Source organism: Furipterus horrens, unplaced genomic scaffold (assembly GCF_987537825.1).
Source record: "Furipterus horrens unplaced genomic scaffold, mFurHor1.1.pri manual_scaffold_6, whole genome shotgun sequence".
Lineage (NCBI taxonomy): Eukaryota > Metazoa > Chordata > Mammalia > Chiroptera > Furipteridae > Furipterus > Furipterus horrens.
In genome coordinates, this window is record NW_028327176.1 from 95,567,861 (window position 1) to 95,583,482 (window position 15,622).

Below are 15,622 nucleotides of genomic sequence, written 5' to 3' on the forward strand. Positions count from 1 at the left end.
AAATTTCTTGCCATACAGTTGTTCGTAATAATTTCTTATAATTCTTTGTATTTCTGTGGTATCAGTTGTGATTTCTCCTCTTTCATTTCTGATTTTATTTATTTGGGTTCTCCCTCTTTTTTTCTTGATGAGCCTGGCTAAAAGCTTGTCAATTTTGTTTATCTTTTCAAAGAACCAGCTCCTACTCTTGTTGATCTTTTGAATTGTTACTTTAGACTCTATGTCATTTAATTCTGCTCTGATCTTGATGATTTCCTTCCTTCTACTTGATCTGGGTTTTGCTTGTTGTTCTTCCTCTAGTTCTTGTAGCTGTAGGGTTAAATTTTTTATTAGAGATTCTTCTAGCTTTTTTAGGTAGGCTTGTATTGCTATGAACTTTCCTCTTAAGACTGCTTTCGCTGTATCCCATAGGTTTTGGGTTGTTGTGTGTTCATTATCATTGGTTTCCAGGAACTTTTTGATTTCTTCCTTGATGTCATTGTTAACCCATTCATTATTTAATAGCATGTTATTCATTCTCCATGAGTTTGAATGTTTTTGAGTTTTTTCCTTGAGGTTGATTTCCAATTTTAAGGCATTGTGATCTGAGAAGATGCTTGATATAATTTCAATTTTCTTGAATTTATTGAGGCTTGTTTTGTGTCCTACCATGTGGTCTATCTTTGAAAATGTTCCATGTGTACTTGAGAAATATGTATATTTTGCTTCTTTGGGGTGTAAACTTCTATATATATCGACTAAGTCCATTTGATCTAAAGTGATGTTCAGTGCCTCAATATCTTTGGTGTTTCTTTGCTTTGAAGATCTGTCCATTGTTGACAATGGGGTGTTAAAGTCCCCTACGATGAGTGTGTTGCTGCCTATATCTTTCTTGGAGTCTTTCAAAAGTTTCCTTACATATTTGGGTGCTCCTAAGTTGGGTGCATATATATTTATAAGGGTTATATCTTCTTGATGGATTTTTCCCTTAAGTATTATGAAATGCCCTTCTTTGTCTCTTTTTATGGACTTTGCTGTGAAATCTGTTTTGTCTGATATAAGTATTGCTACCCCGGCTTTTTTTTCATGTCCATTTGCTTGGAATACATTTTTCCATCCCTTTATTTTCAGTCTGTGTAGATCTTTTGTTCTAAGGTGGGTCTCTTGTAGACAGCATATATGTGGGTCATTCTTTCTAATCCATTCAGCTACCCTATGTCTTTTAATTGGAGCGTTTAATCCATTTACGTTTAAGGTTATTACTGATAAGTACTTATTCATTGTCATTTTCCCCCTTTGTACTCGTGTTCTTCTCTGTTTCTCTCTGTTTCTTTATCTTCTTAGAGCAGACACTTTAGCATCTCTTGCATTGCTGGTTTGGTGGAGATGTATTCTTTTAGTCTTCCTTTGTCTGAGAAACTCCTTATTTCGCCTTCCATTTTGAATGAGAGCCTTGCTGGGTAGAGTATTCTTGGTTGTAGGCCTTTGTTTTTCATTGCTTGGAATATTTTTTGCCATTCCCTTCTGGCTTGTAGTGTTTCTGCTGAGAAATCTGAGGATAGCCTTATTGGAGCTCCCTTGTATGTTATTAGTTGTTTCCCTCTTGCTGCTTTTAGGATTCTCTCTTTGTCTTTGGATGTTGCCATTTTAATTATGATGTGTCTTGAGGTGGGCCTGTTGGGGTTCATCTTCATTGGGACCCTCTGTGCCTCCTGGATTTGCGTGACTCTTTCTCTCCTCATGTGAGGGAAGTTTTCTGTCATTAGTTTTTCAAAGAGGTTTTCTATCCCTTGCTCTTCTTCTTCTCCTTCTGGAATTCCAATGATACGGATATTGTTACGTTTCATGTTGTCCTGCAGCTGTCTTAGAACCTCTTCAGTCTTGTTCAGTCTTTTTTCATTTTGTTGCATTGTCTGGGAGTTTTTGTGTACGTTGTCCTCCAGCTCGCTGATCCGATCTTCTGCTTCCTCTAGCCTGCTTTTAATTCCTTCTACTGTGTTCTTCAATTCAGAGATTGTATTCTTCATTTCCTCCTGGCTCTTATTGATAGCTTCCATGTCCTTTTTGATGCTGGTATAATTCTCAGTAAGTTCCTTATAGTTCTTCTGGAGCTCACTGTAGTTTTTCTGGAGTTCTTTGTAGTTTCCGCTGAGCTCATTTAGCTTCTCCATAATCCATGTTTTGAATTCTGTATCTGATATTTTGCTCCCCTCTATTTCATTTAGCACTCTTTCTGGGGATTCTACTTTTCCTTTTGATGGGGGGTTGTTTCTCTGTCTCCCCATTTTTGTGATTCATTTTGTTTGTTGGTGCTTCTTAGAATGATCAGTTCTTCCTGGATCTGCCTCTGGTAGCGTCAGATCATGTACCAGACTGGCCCTAGGCAGCCTGTTGGAGACATCCAGGGATCTACTGCCTTTGTCTTTCTTCTTTAGTTGTTACTATACTCAATCTGTGATCAGCCGTCAGGCTTAAGGACCGTGGGTGTGGCAACTTAATTCCTGTAGGCAGGGCTTTTATTTCCCCTTAGTATGACACCACTTGGAGGGGGATGGTCTATCTGCTGTACTGGGGCTGAGTCAGTACTGGCTGGTCCTGGGAGGGGGTTAGTGTAGCTTCCACTTACTCCTCCGCCCTCCTGGATCTCCGTCTGTGTTGTCCTTGATGATATTTCTTTAATCTGTCTGGTTGTATTTCAGCTACTTTTTGGTGGATCTTTTTCTCTGGTTAGTTGATTGAGAGTCACTCTGCCCACCTTGTCTTGAGATCTTTTGTGAAGGTGCTGTCAGTCGTTCCTCCCCAAGTTTGTTCCTCCTGGATTGTCTCCTTAACAGGAGCGAGCTGAGAACACTGTTCCTACTCCGCGGCCATCTTGGTCCCCCGATTTGTCTGTTATTTTTCAAAATGTTACAAAATCCGTATTTCATTAAAATAAAAAGAAAAGTTTACTACTCGATTGAGTCCAGGTCCCATCCTTTTTCCTCGCTGCCATAGCCTTGGAGTTAGTTACATGTTCCTTCATCCTGCCTTCCTTCCCCACACCAGTTGGCATTTTTGTGCTCCAGCCCTCCTGCATACCACTGTCCAATAGATCTTCCTAAGTCTTCATTTCCGTATGTTACTCTAGTATTTCAGAATTACAGTGGCTGCCTTCATCTAGTACCACAAGCCAAAAAGTGTTAGAACCCCCCAAAATGCCCTTTTATTGATGTTCATCATAATTTAGCTTCAACTAAAAGGCTTGCAACTGGGTTTTGCTGTAATAAAAGTTTCTTCCGTTTGTGTAATTCTCTAAATTTTATCTCCCTCAAGTGCTTTCACATATGTAATTTAGTTTAACAGGAAACCCTGGACTTACGATTAGGAGATCTGAGTTATAAACCCCTACTTACCATTTAGTTGAGTGACTTTGGGCAAGTTACTTCCCCACTCAGCCTCAATTTTCTCACATATGAACTAGAGATGATAGTAGTTCCTACTTCAAATAGTTGCTATGAGGATTAAATGAGATACTGATGTATGATGTTTAGTACAATGCCTGGCACATAATAATGCAAATAAATGTCATCAGTATTAATACCATAAAGTTGCTTCTACCTCACCTGCCTCACAAGATTGTTGGGAAAATTTAAAAAACCAAGTTTATGGGAACATTTTGTAGCATCTAACTAAAGTATTGTGCAAATATAAAATTTGTTTTTCCTTCCCACAAGTAGATATTGCTTATCCTAATTTTTAGGTTAGAGAACCAAGTGAGAGATAGAATGTTTTGCCTAATATAACATAAAGTGATGAAAGACCTAGGACCAAAAACCAGTTTTCCTGTTCTTTAGACTGGCCTGTTTTTAATTTTTTAAAAAGATTTTATTTATTTATTTTTTTAGAGAGAAGAGAAGGGAGGGAGAAAGAGGGAGACACACATCAATGTGTGGTTGCCTCTCGCATGCCCCCAACTGGGGACCTGGCCTGCAACCCAGGCATGTGTCCTGACTGGGAATCAAACCAGTGACCCTTTGGTTCGCAGGCCAGTAATCAATCCACTGGGTCACACCAGCCAGGGTGACCTCTGTTTTTTAGAACTCAGTCCATGTGGAGATATGGCAGCCAGTGTGGTCTTCCAGATGCCAGAATGTGGAAATGCCACTTTATCTGTATGCACCTCTGCTGTGCTCAGCTGTGCTGCAACTTGACAGGCTGCCCAGCGTCCTTTTCAGGCCCCCTCTCTAAATTGTGACATTCAAAGTTGGCTGGTCTTTCTCAGACAGCGGGATTTTCCAACAGCCCTCCAACGCTATTGCTACCTCTGAAGTTTGCATGAGTTTCCTCTGTTTGCAATTTTTGTGATGGCTCCTCAGCCAGCCTCTGCCCTCTTTGAGCAGCCTCAGCTGGCTGAGGGTCCTGCCGCCATAATGATGGTGACGTTACAGCTTGCAAATGAATTTCAGATGTTACCTAATTTGATCCTCACAAGAAGGCATACATTTTATTCTAATTTTATAAGTGATGAAGTGGAGACTCAGAGATGAACTGACTGACACAAAGTCACATGGTCAGTTAGTTACAGCAGAACTAGTAACCATTTTCAAGATCCTAGTTCATTGCCTTTGCACCACTGCAGTGGTCTGGTGCTGATGCTATCTATGATCAGTTCCCGTTCTACTGAAGTCTCTTTTAGATGTGAGGATTAGAGAGTCCCGCTTCTGCACCCTCCTACAAGAAAAGGTGTTTATTTTATTTTAAAAGACATGTGTGGCCTGGACTCCTCTTGCAACTGGATAAGTGGGCTCAAAGCACCCTTAAGGACTGGATGCCCTCTCCATTCCTGAGGTCAAATATGGTCTCTTTACTGATGGGCTCTCTGTGCTTACAAATAGTTTCTGCTCCCTCAGAACTGTGTCTTGCCTGTGGCCACTGCTTGCTGCCTTTGGCTCATCAAGTTTCTCCATTTGTATTCCCAAATGTGGGAGTTTGATTTGATCCCCTCATTTCCCTGGGTTAAGCCATGCCACATGTTCCCTGATGAATGGCCTATGGGCCTAATAGCTTGAAGTCAGGTGCCAAACCTGGTCCAATTAGCTGGGTGCAAGGTGGGAGTCATGGTGAGAGGCAAACCCAGTTTTGCCAATAGTGGGGCTGTGAATGGAGCTCTTTGGTACGGTGGGTGGGCAAGAACAGTTTTAAAGCTTGGCCTATTATAGTCTCTTCCCTACCACCTTGACTTTCAAACCTTTGACCTAATGCAGATAGATAGGGTTGATGCAGGGCCACCTTGCTTTACAGCCAGGAAAAATAAATATGCACATCAAATATTTCTAAGTTATATATTTTGATTGTACCAGTAGCTCTATTTTAAAAGACAGCATGTTTCTCTTGGTTGCCAGGGTTTCATGGTTATATACTTATTGCCAAACTCATCAAGTTGTATATAATAAATATGTATAGCTTCTTATGTCAATCATATGTCAATAAAGTGGTTAAAAATGGCAATACTGCCAAAAAAATAAAATTACACAGAGAAAGTAATGACCCAAAACAGTCAAAGGGAGAGATCACTATTGCATTTAACAATATATATGTTGGAACGCAAAACAAGCATGTAGAACTGCTCTGGCCTTTACAACTCAAACAGAAACAAACACGTCCCTTGCGGTGGGGTGCGGGGAGGACAGCCCTTCCCAAAAGATTCTATCTCTTATATAAAGGAAATGATCAGCCCTTTGGCTGTTTTATTCAGGGATGTCTGTGACCCAAAGATCACTGCAGTTCACTTAGGAATATATTATTCCATTTCTTAACATGTCTTCCTAATCATGTGTTCCTTGTGTCAACATTAAAAACCCATCCTCATCCCTAGAGCACACTTCAGCTGGCTGGCTGGGGCCGAGGAATCTGTGGGATTCAGGATTGACTTTAGGTAACTTCAGAAGAGGTTTTGTTTACACACACGCACACACATGGATAAGCATACCTGAAAGATTAGAGATAATCAATTTAACAAATAGTTGCTGAGCATGTATTTTAAATTGCTGTATATGTGTGGGTAATGGCAAGACAGTTCACAGTATTAATAAAGCATGACCTTTGCTTTTCCCAATGGTGGAATTGGATCAGTTCCCAAGGCCCTGTATGCTCTTTCTAAGTCTGAATTCCTTATCAGGAAGGAATGATGTCACAGTCATTTTTATACACTCAATTCTCCCGTGTATAATACAGTGTGTAATAGTGCCTGGTACACGGGGCTCACAAGTATTGAATGAATGACTCTAACAGTAGGAAAGTTCTTCAGATTGGACACCTGAGCCCCTGGAAGCAGAATTTACATTTACAACACTGGCTACATGCACAGTGCTTCTAGAGGAACAGCTGCTTTATTTGATGGAGGACTATCTTAACATAGATAGCTAAGGTAAAGTAAAACAACTAAAGAAACTAGATCAAGGTCTTAACAGGTGTGTACCACTTAAAGCAAATTCTGTATACAATTCAGAATTTCAGATTTCTCTTGAAGTTTACCGTTGACCATTAAAAAGTAAACACACTCCTTAGAATTTGGAAATCCAGATTAGCAATGCATGCACACCAGAAAGGACTGGACTTAGTGGAGGGTTCACTGTGACATAGCTGTGTGACCATGAACCACAGCTGGGCTACTATGGTTAGAGACCACCAACCCTTCAAGTGGCTCATCCACTGCTTGCATAACAGAAATTTATGTGCTGGCCTCCAGGGTGGGGAGGGGGGCACCTTAATGAGCATTAAATCTGATCAGCAGACCTCTAACCTGCTCTAGAGAAACCAACTAACAGGCAAAGTATCATTTATCCAGCATTGAGAAGTCATTTCAGTGGCTAGAAATAAGGAATGTTTAAACCAAATGAAACTCAAAAAGATAACATTTTATTTTCAGAGCAGCTGATGCAATATTGAGTCAGGTTTTCACAAATAAAAGGACAGTGTCTATTTGGTTACATCTGTTTGAAGAATCTCTCTCTGTAGGAACTGCCATAAATTTCTGAGGCTAATGCCCCGAACCTTTTAAGTAAAGTTCTCCTGGCTCTTTCTGCAAAAAATATTGTGAGAATTTAAAAAGAAAATGTTTATCACCCAGGAGGGTAAAACAACCTAGAATGCCCCAAATGTTTTTGTTTTTTTAAGGAATGCACCTTTTTTTGGACAAGTCTATAAAACATTTTTATTTGTTACATATGATGTTTTAATATAACTGCTTTCAAGCTTCAAACTTTTTTTAAACCCCTGGTAAAATAAGACTTTTGGTTCACCTTAACAAAAACTGACCTAGGAAGAAACATTTTTAGCAAAATGTATTATAAAATTCACTAGAAAATACTGTCCTCTCTTTGCCAAAATGTTACATAAAATCCTTATTAAAAATACACACATTACAAAAGAAAAATTATGAATATGCTATACATAGTGCTCTTGATATGGAGCAAGGGACCTGCATTCCGGGGAAAATACAGTTAAGCACATTAGATATTATGATGTCAACTTATAGTGCAAACCTGAATAAATTGCATCCTGAAATGGGAAGGCATGCAAGTCATTTGCTGAGAATAGAACATAACAAAGCCAGAACAGGAAGCAATCACAACCACTATTTAAAAATGTTTTCATTTTTATTACATTAATATTTTTCAAAAATACTTTTCTTTACAATAGAACTCCTAGAAAATATTTACAACCTTCCTCTAATAAAATATAACAGCAGTTAAATATATTTGAAAATAAGATGGGTTTTTCCATAAAATATATCTGTTAACTTTTTATATACAAGCTTTCTCAAAGAGATCTAAATTCACTAATGAAAAACCATCTGATAGTAAACAGTAACTGTGTTGAAGACATTGACCTTTAGGAAGAGAAGTTCTTTAGGGTGGGGGAAGCTAAAACACAACACATACATGCAGGCAGAGTCATTTCAGACAAAAAATAAGTACACTGTTGTACTATGAAGTCAATTCTTTAAGTTGACATTGTCAAAAAATACTAATTCAGGAATTTGAACTGTCTCATTAAGGAGGAGTTCTTTGGTTATTTCAAGTCAAAAATGCTTACACTATACTGCATGGAAAATCAAAATTAAATTGTGCATTATCTTTTTGCCTTGGCAACTCAAGTTTATTTTTAATGTTTAAAACTGGAACGGCTGGGCAAGTCTCCAAACAGAATGAATACATTTGCTTTATAAACATGTTTTCTGGGTGTTGGCTCCTTTGATAGATAAGCTTTCACACACCCAACAGCAGACCCTTTCCAGAATCACCCTCAGACGTCCGCAAGCAGAGGGAAGTAGTCACTGGGACAGACGCCATCAACCAGCATCGCAGCTGGGAAGGTTCTGGAAGTTCTGCCACAAAGTTGATGCACAGTGCCCAGGGCAGGTCTGAGCTCAAAACATAAGAGAGAATCTTGAAATGGCAGCAAATAAAACACCTTTTTTTTTTTACCCCTAAAGAAAAGATGAAGGAAACCTCCAAGACCTCTTTTCTGAAAACAGAATGATTAAAATGAAGGGAACCTTTGTATTTATCTTCTGCCCTCGGCTTTCCTGAGATTGAGAAAACACTGTCTGTGTCGGGCCCCCGTGGGCCCTGAGTATGTGCTAAATGCTTCTGCAGAGTCAAACTTGAAAGGATGCTTGGGTCCTATCCTCACACTCCTGGTGACATTTTCTCTAATGTCAAGCTCTTAATGTGCCAGCAAAGTGGCCTGCGGGACTGCCACACCTACTGGAGCCGGGGTGGGCAAGGCCTGGAAGCCCCCTCTCCGGAAGTCATGCATTAAAAAGGGGTCCTCTCCATCAGAGTGGTCCTCTCTGTGCTGAGGCCTGTCCCAGTCTGAAGGTGTGCACTCATTTGCCCCAACAGTGGAACAGATCAGTCTGACTCAGCTCAAAAGCCTGAGCTAAATGACATTTTTGAGGAATTACAGGTTTATTACCTTCAAGTACAAACAGCAACCCTGATGACAGGAACAGGAGGAGGCAGAGTTATGTAGCTTGGAGGATTCTAGAAGTGCTTTGGTAAATGACTTTAATGAATACATTCATTGTTTGAATGCAAACATTGTAGCTCAAGTGGTATATGAAACAATTTTTTGTTGGCCTTGAATGCTATTTCCCTTGTATTTGCTATCAAATTTCTTAGAAAACCCTTTTCTTCATAGTTAGCAACAAGGTAAACTTCGGTCCAGCATAGATGAATTACAGGAAAATTCCAAGTGAATGAAGTTTCACAGTACTTCCAAATGGCACAGAGTCATTTCAGAACTCTGCTGATCATAAACAGTGTTGCAAAATAGAATGGGCTCTTCTGATCTAGTTTTCAGGCAAAAGAACACTTCTTGGCATTCCGGGTACTTCAATATGTGCCTCTCAACCACCCATCCTAAGCACAGCCCTGACAACTCAATAGTTGGGGTTATTTTCTTCCAGATGGGCCTCTAGTAGGCTCTCAGAGACACAGCTCAGCCAACCCACGACAAGCCAACCAGAGAGCTTGGAAGAGGATGCTGCACTTGCTCTGCAAACCAGGTCTTCAGTGAATCGCTGCCAGGGAGCGCAAGCCTGAAATCATACAGTACTCAGTTCTTAGAGACAGGCCAAGTGACAGGCAAGGCGGGGAGATAACTTATTCTCCCATTTGGCTAACTCTTCAAATGATGTGTGTGCAGAGGAAAGCGTGGCACATGAGGGCTTACTTAGCTCTCCGGAAAGCTACCTGCTAGCGTAGTCGCCTGGCAAAGATGCCAAGTTCACTGCACAGTACAGAATGAGGTCAGAACAGAACAAAAAAATAACTCTTGGTGGGGAGCGATGGCCTAAGGCCCTCGCAAGAAGAGGGCAGCCTGCTTCACACAGCCACACACATACACGCACTCACTGCAAGCTTTGGGATAAAAGGCAATCAGGACGGTTGACATTTGAGAGCGAACGAACATGAATGTCAGGTTCATTCCCTGCCAGGAATGAGTTCACGGGAATGTAGCCCAGATGAAACATCTCTTAAATAGAGTTGTGCCAATTATTTATTCCCCTTAACCTCTCACAAAAAACAAAACAAAACAAAAAATTCTTTTAAATAAAAGGAAAAGAAACTGGATTTTTTTCTTCTAAACCTGAATAAAACAACCACTTTTTAAACAGGTAGTTTAAAATGGTTACAAAACAAGCAGGCAGTTCAGGTTTCCTGATTAATGAAGATGCAGGCCATGAGTTTTCGTTGTCTCTAAGTGACAAATAGGCCTTTACAGTTCCGTGTCACCCTGAAGCAAAACTGAATCCTGATCATCCAAGAGGAGATCGGTGTCCACAACGTCGGCCTCTTCCATGACACCTCCTAATTGCTGGACAACGTCGTCCTCAAGGATGTCCACATCCTTGATGGGTTTGATTAGACTCAGCTGGTCCAGGGGCAGCAGCCCCGGGGCCCCTACTGACCCCGTAGTCCTCTCCACCGTGGCTGCCATTTCTGCCGCAAAAGCTGCCTTCTGAGCCTTTTGCCTCTGCTGTTCCTCCTGCTGCCTGTGAGTTTTCATGTGTGCATTTCGGCTTTTGATCTTGAAGAATACTCTAAAAATGAAAAAAAAAGGAGGCATGTGATATTTAGGAGACCCAAGAATAGGGGGCGCATGGTCTGGCATATCATTCGGGCTGCTTTGACAGAGTCCTCAGCTCTTTAGTTCCTAGGACCTCCTCCCCCGGTGACCTGTCACCATCCTCTGTCTTCAAGCATTACAGGGAAAGGTCATGGGGACAGAAACACATTTACAGCATCAGGCTTCCTTCTTGTGGCAATAGAGGAAAGTTCTCAGAGGCCGCATGTGTTCATGGTCTGGAACACATGTCCTTTCTCTATCACTAACCAAGCCTTTCTGACCAACTTGAGGATCCCTGTGCTCTGACAGTCCCCATCCCTCTCCGGCCTCTGTCACTGTCCTTCCACAGTCAGTTCTTCAGAGTCTGCACACATTTGGTTCAGTTCCTGTTCCCTCCACCCTCTCCAATAGGACTGCTGTCCCCTCCACATCAGCCCAAGCACTCTTCTCAAGGTCACCAGTACTGTGTGGCCAAACCCAATGGCTCCTCTTCTGTCTTTATTGTACCTGACTTCTGAGCTGCATCCACCAGTCCTTTTCACCTGAGACCTCTTCTTGCTGGTCACCCTGTTATCATCGTTTTCTACAGTTTGCTTTAGAATGAAATAGTGGTTCTCAGTTGGGGGTGATTTTGCTGCCCAGGAAACTTCTGGCCATGTCTGGTTACAATTCTAATTGTCACACTATGGTGGGGAGTGGGTATTTCTGGCACTAGTGGGTAGAGGCCAGGGATGCTGCTAAACTTGCTACAATGCAGAGGGCAGCCTCCCTTCCCCAAACAAGGAATTATCAGACCCAAACGTCAGTGCTGAGGCTGTGAAACCCTGGGATAAGAGGTCTGCAAACTGTGGTCAGTGGGCCACACCTAGCCCACTGCCTGTTTCTGTAAATAAAGTTTTACTGCAATACAGCCAGGTCTTGCCTGCATGTTATAGTATTCTATGTGAACCTTTTTCAGAAAAAGTTTGCCTAGAAGTGAGACTGCCTAGTTCTGGAGAGGGAGTGGTGTAAATACTCTATACTCATTCCGGAGCTCACAAAGGAAAATAAAAAACAAAAACAAAAAAATCAAAACTCAATTTCTAATACCAGAGTCAGAGTTGATGAATCACAATCGGACATACTGAAAACTGAATTTCAGTGGCTAAGAGAGGCATTCTGTGAACATTGGCCTAATGTTATTCCTAACTGGGAAAACCACAGAAAATATTTCTATTTTCCATAAAATTTTAACTGAAGTTATGGTAGAAAAAGGTCTCAAGTAACATAAAAATGACAAAACACATTTAATGGATGTCGCTGAAAGAGCCAGAAAGCTTGAAAATACGAATTTTTTGTTAAAACTCCCTTTGTCTCCACCGTGTGGAATAAGGAGTCACAGCAGATGAGTGGGAGGTGCTGGCTCCTCTCACCTGGGCCACCCCATCCCCCACTGCCCCAAAGCACAAGCAGGTAGGCTTAGGTAACGGGGGTCAGCCTGAGATGATTTCATTGTTTTAAGTTAATAAACCTAATGATCAATGCAGGGGTCATTTCTTCCACGGTGACATGAAGATGATATCACATCCTGGCTCTAAAGGACATCACAGCACAAGCTTGGAGAGGACTGATGCCTAAAGCCACATCCCCAATTCTGTGCTGCCCAGAGGGAAGAGAGCTGCTCATTCCAATTTACTTCATCAGGGGTCACTGAACCGAGTACAGTTTCCTCAGTGGCTGAGCCAGGCCTGGGTCAGCCTGCATGGTGCCAGTCCCCACTCAGCACCGTGACAAGCGGCTTAACCTTTCTATGAGTCCATGTCTCTGCTTGTGAAAAAAGGAAGCGACTAAAAGTACCTACTTTACAGGGCTATTGTAAAGATTAAATTCACCAACACATGTAAAAATCCTTGAAAGGAGCGCCAGGCAAACAGAGTGCCTGATAAGTGACAGCTCTACTATTAAGTTGCCTGAAATAGTCCATGAGAATGCATATTATAAGTAAAGATCCCAGTTGGCCTCATTCATACAACTAGGGATGTTTTCCTGGTAGAGTTTCAGCAGCTACTTGGCCGGCATCTCTCCAGGTAAAATTACTCTTCATGTTGGAGGCACTAGAGGATATAGGCTCTAAAGGACGTCACTCAGGACAATGTAATCTCCCTCCAAGTCAGGCAGACACACTGAGAAGGAAGCTGGGATTGTTACCGGATGCTGTGGGAGGGAACCATGTGCACCTCACCATCAATGATATTTTCTATCTAAAGTAAATAAATAAACAATGCAAACCAACAGGATGGAGCAACACTCAGGAACCTGGGCTCTGCATTTGAACGCAGCTGCATTCAAATCTCCACTCTGCTCTCATGATGGTTACGACCCGGGGCAAGTCATTTTACCCACCTTTCAATCCTTATTTGTAAAACAAGTTTAAAACCTGGATCTGTTTCTGGGTGAGCACTAAATGAGCTCATGCACAAAAAGTATGTAACAAAGTAAGTGCTCAGTAAATGTTAGTTGTTACTATTACTACCCACTGTCAGTTTTCTCCTCTTACTTGTTAAGTTATACTTAACAGGGCAGGGATGCCAAATAGGTTTTATCTCATGAGTCAACTCTGATCAATGGGTTGGGCCAGCTTGAAGCATTATGGTGGAAAGGATTTGAAATCTTGTCTTAATGTAGTGCAGGAATTGATTAGTGATGTCTACCCTGGACACAGGATGAGCAGCAGGGACAGGAAAGCCATCTCTGCTTCGCAGAGTTCCTGGTTAGGTGTCTTAGAGCCATTCTCAAACTAAACAGGTATGCCAAGAGAGCAACGCTAGTGACTATGGCTTTGGTGTGATGAGCGGAAGTGGGAACGGAGTCCCACCCACCATTTTTGGAAAAGAATAAAGTTTCATCACTAGAGGTTTGCTCTCTGAAGATGTCCGTCTCATTAGGCTTTAGGACATCAGAATGACCATATTCTGAGTCAGAGACAAAGTCCACCCACACTGAGGCACCATACAGACCCCATGGATGGTGTCAGGGAGAATTTAGAGTCCGGGTTCTTTTTATAGCTGAAGAAACCTCAGCCCACCTTGGCCTGGCCCCCTCAGACGGACTATCCATCGCAAACTTAGATTCAGCCCCTCGTCCAGTTCCACCTACTTGCCACACTCCTTGCAGGGGAAGATGGTGGTGGGGTCTGTCTCGCCGCTGGTGGTGCTGTGTGAGGGCGAGCTCTTCACCGAGCAGTACCCGCTCTGGGCGCCGCCAGGCTTCTGCTTCCCAGAGGGGACAGCGCCCCGAGCTTTGGTCACCTGATTGGTGCCACCGTGGATGCGGGCATGGCCATTCAGGGCCTGTCGGGAGCTGAACACCTGGGGAAGAAAGGGAGTGACATGACATCTACAGTCCTGAAAAGGAAATCAGGGTTATTAGTTACTCAATGGTAGAACACGTGATACTTCAAACAGTGTCTAATGACAGGGCACAGGGGTTTTACACAAGCAACCTCTAGGCACATACCACAACCAAAAATGCTACGCTACTAAAAAAAAAAAGCCACCACTATAACCAGAGGACGCAAGGCGATGTGGCAGTGCGTAGGGCAAAGCTGCTGGCTAGATGTCAGGAGCCTGGGGGGCTAGATCCCGTGCCTAACAGGGCGGCCGTGGGGCCACTCCCCCTCTGTCCACCTTATATTTCTCCCATCTATAAAATGAGGGGGTTGCACCAACTTTTAAACTTTTTTTAAGCCAGTAACTACCTCCCCTATTTTCCTTTCTTTTTCTTCTTTCCTTTCTTTCTTCACTTAAAAGACAAAAACAAATCAGGCCTTCCTCAAAAGCTCAAAGTTAAAAGCAAGGGTGCACTGGCAAAAATAGAGACAGCACCCCCAGAACTGAGCCTATTTGCTCAGCAACCCCCCTAGAAAGCCCCAGAACCCTAAGAAATACTACAGTCTTCTCTCACTTATCACGGGTATTACGTTCCAGACCCCCTCGCGAAGTAGGAACCTTACATTTATTCTACACTCTTAAATCCATGTAACTTTAACAATATACATATACAGTACCACAAAATCCCACGATATAGCGAAAAATCCTCAATAAATAATTAAATATAATATTTTTAAAAATCCCGCGATACAGGGAGGCTGTGATAAGTGAACCACGATATAGCGAGGGACTGCTGTATTTGAAAGACACTGGCCTGGCTGCTCTGACATATTCTGTATGTTAAGTCCAAACCCCAAACCAGTAGCCCATTATTGAAGCCATGTTTTAGACCCCCAAATTTTACTGCAGGATGATAAAAAAGGGAAGGACCTGGCCATTTCTTGAAGCCTGCCATAAAGCAGGGTTTCCCCACTTCAACGCCACTGACCTGGGGGCGGGATAACTGCTATGGGAGGCTGCGTTGTGTAGGATGTTTAGCAGCAACTCTAGCCTCTACCCAAGATGCCGGTAGCGCCTCTTTGGTTGTGACACAAATGTGTTTGGACGTTGCCAAATGTCCGGGGAAAATAAAATGATGGTCAGTTGCGAACCTCTGCTGTAAAGGGATAGAATCCACACTCGTGAATTCCAAAAGCCCAACATCAGCTAATGGGAAGACCCCCGACGCTGCCCAGCTGTGGGTGGCTGTTCTGCGTTAAATTCATGAGCCCTGTTTGTGGTCTAACAGGGAAAAAAGATCAATTGCCAATTTAGCCACCCAAACCGCCATGGTTTGGCAAGGACTGAAACTAACAACATGTTTTCCTCTGTGATTTTTAGAAGTCATTAAAGGTATCCATCTTGCTGAGCCCTTCTGATCAGGAAACATAAAAGATGACGTTCCCCGTGGTAAAGAATTTACTGTACATCACAACTAGGAATTGAGGAAGCAGCCAATGTCTAAACAAATTTACACAGAGATACTGTCACCTGAAGTCACACCTTAACCATCCCTGGACGGAAGCACTCTGTAGAAAATGGCAATGACTGACCAAAGCATCCAGGTCATTAAACATCAAACACAAAAACAAGCGAGCAATTTCTTATGTAAAATGTGT

At 42.3% G+C, this 15,622-nt stretch overlaps 1 protein-coding gene across 7 annotated transcripts in view; it reads right to left on the reverse strand.

Annotated features, from left to right (window-relative positions):
- Positions 1 to 6,854: 6,854 nt before the first annotated feature.
- The window catches only part of TRERF1 (transcriptional regulating factor 1), a 202,343-nt gene continuing 193,575 nt past the window's right edge, over positions 6,855 to 15,622 (reverse strand). For 5 of the 7 annotated variants that reach the window (XM_090282416.1, XM_090282415.1, XM_090282413.1 and 2 more), the window contains 2 exons: positions 13,732 to 13,979; positions 6,855 to 10,570 (listed from right to left, as the gene is read on the reverse strand). In XM_090282416.1, coding sequence (XP_090138542.1) covers positions 10,246 to 10,570; positions 13,732 to 13,979 — 573 coding nt within the window. In that variant the 3' untranslated portion in view covers positions 6,855 to 10,245. The remainder of the gene's footprint in view (positions 10,571 to 13,731; positions 13,980 to 15,622) is intronic. The other 2 variants (XM_090282417.1, XM_090282414.1) reach the window with 1 other exon arrangement.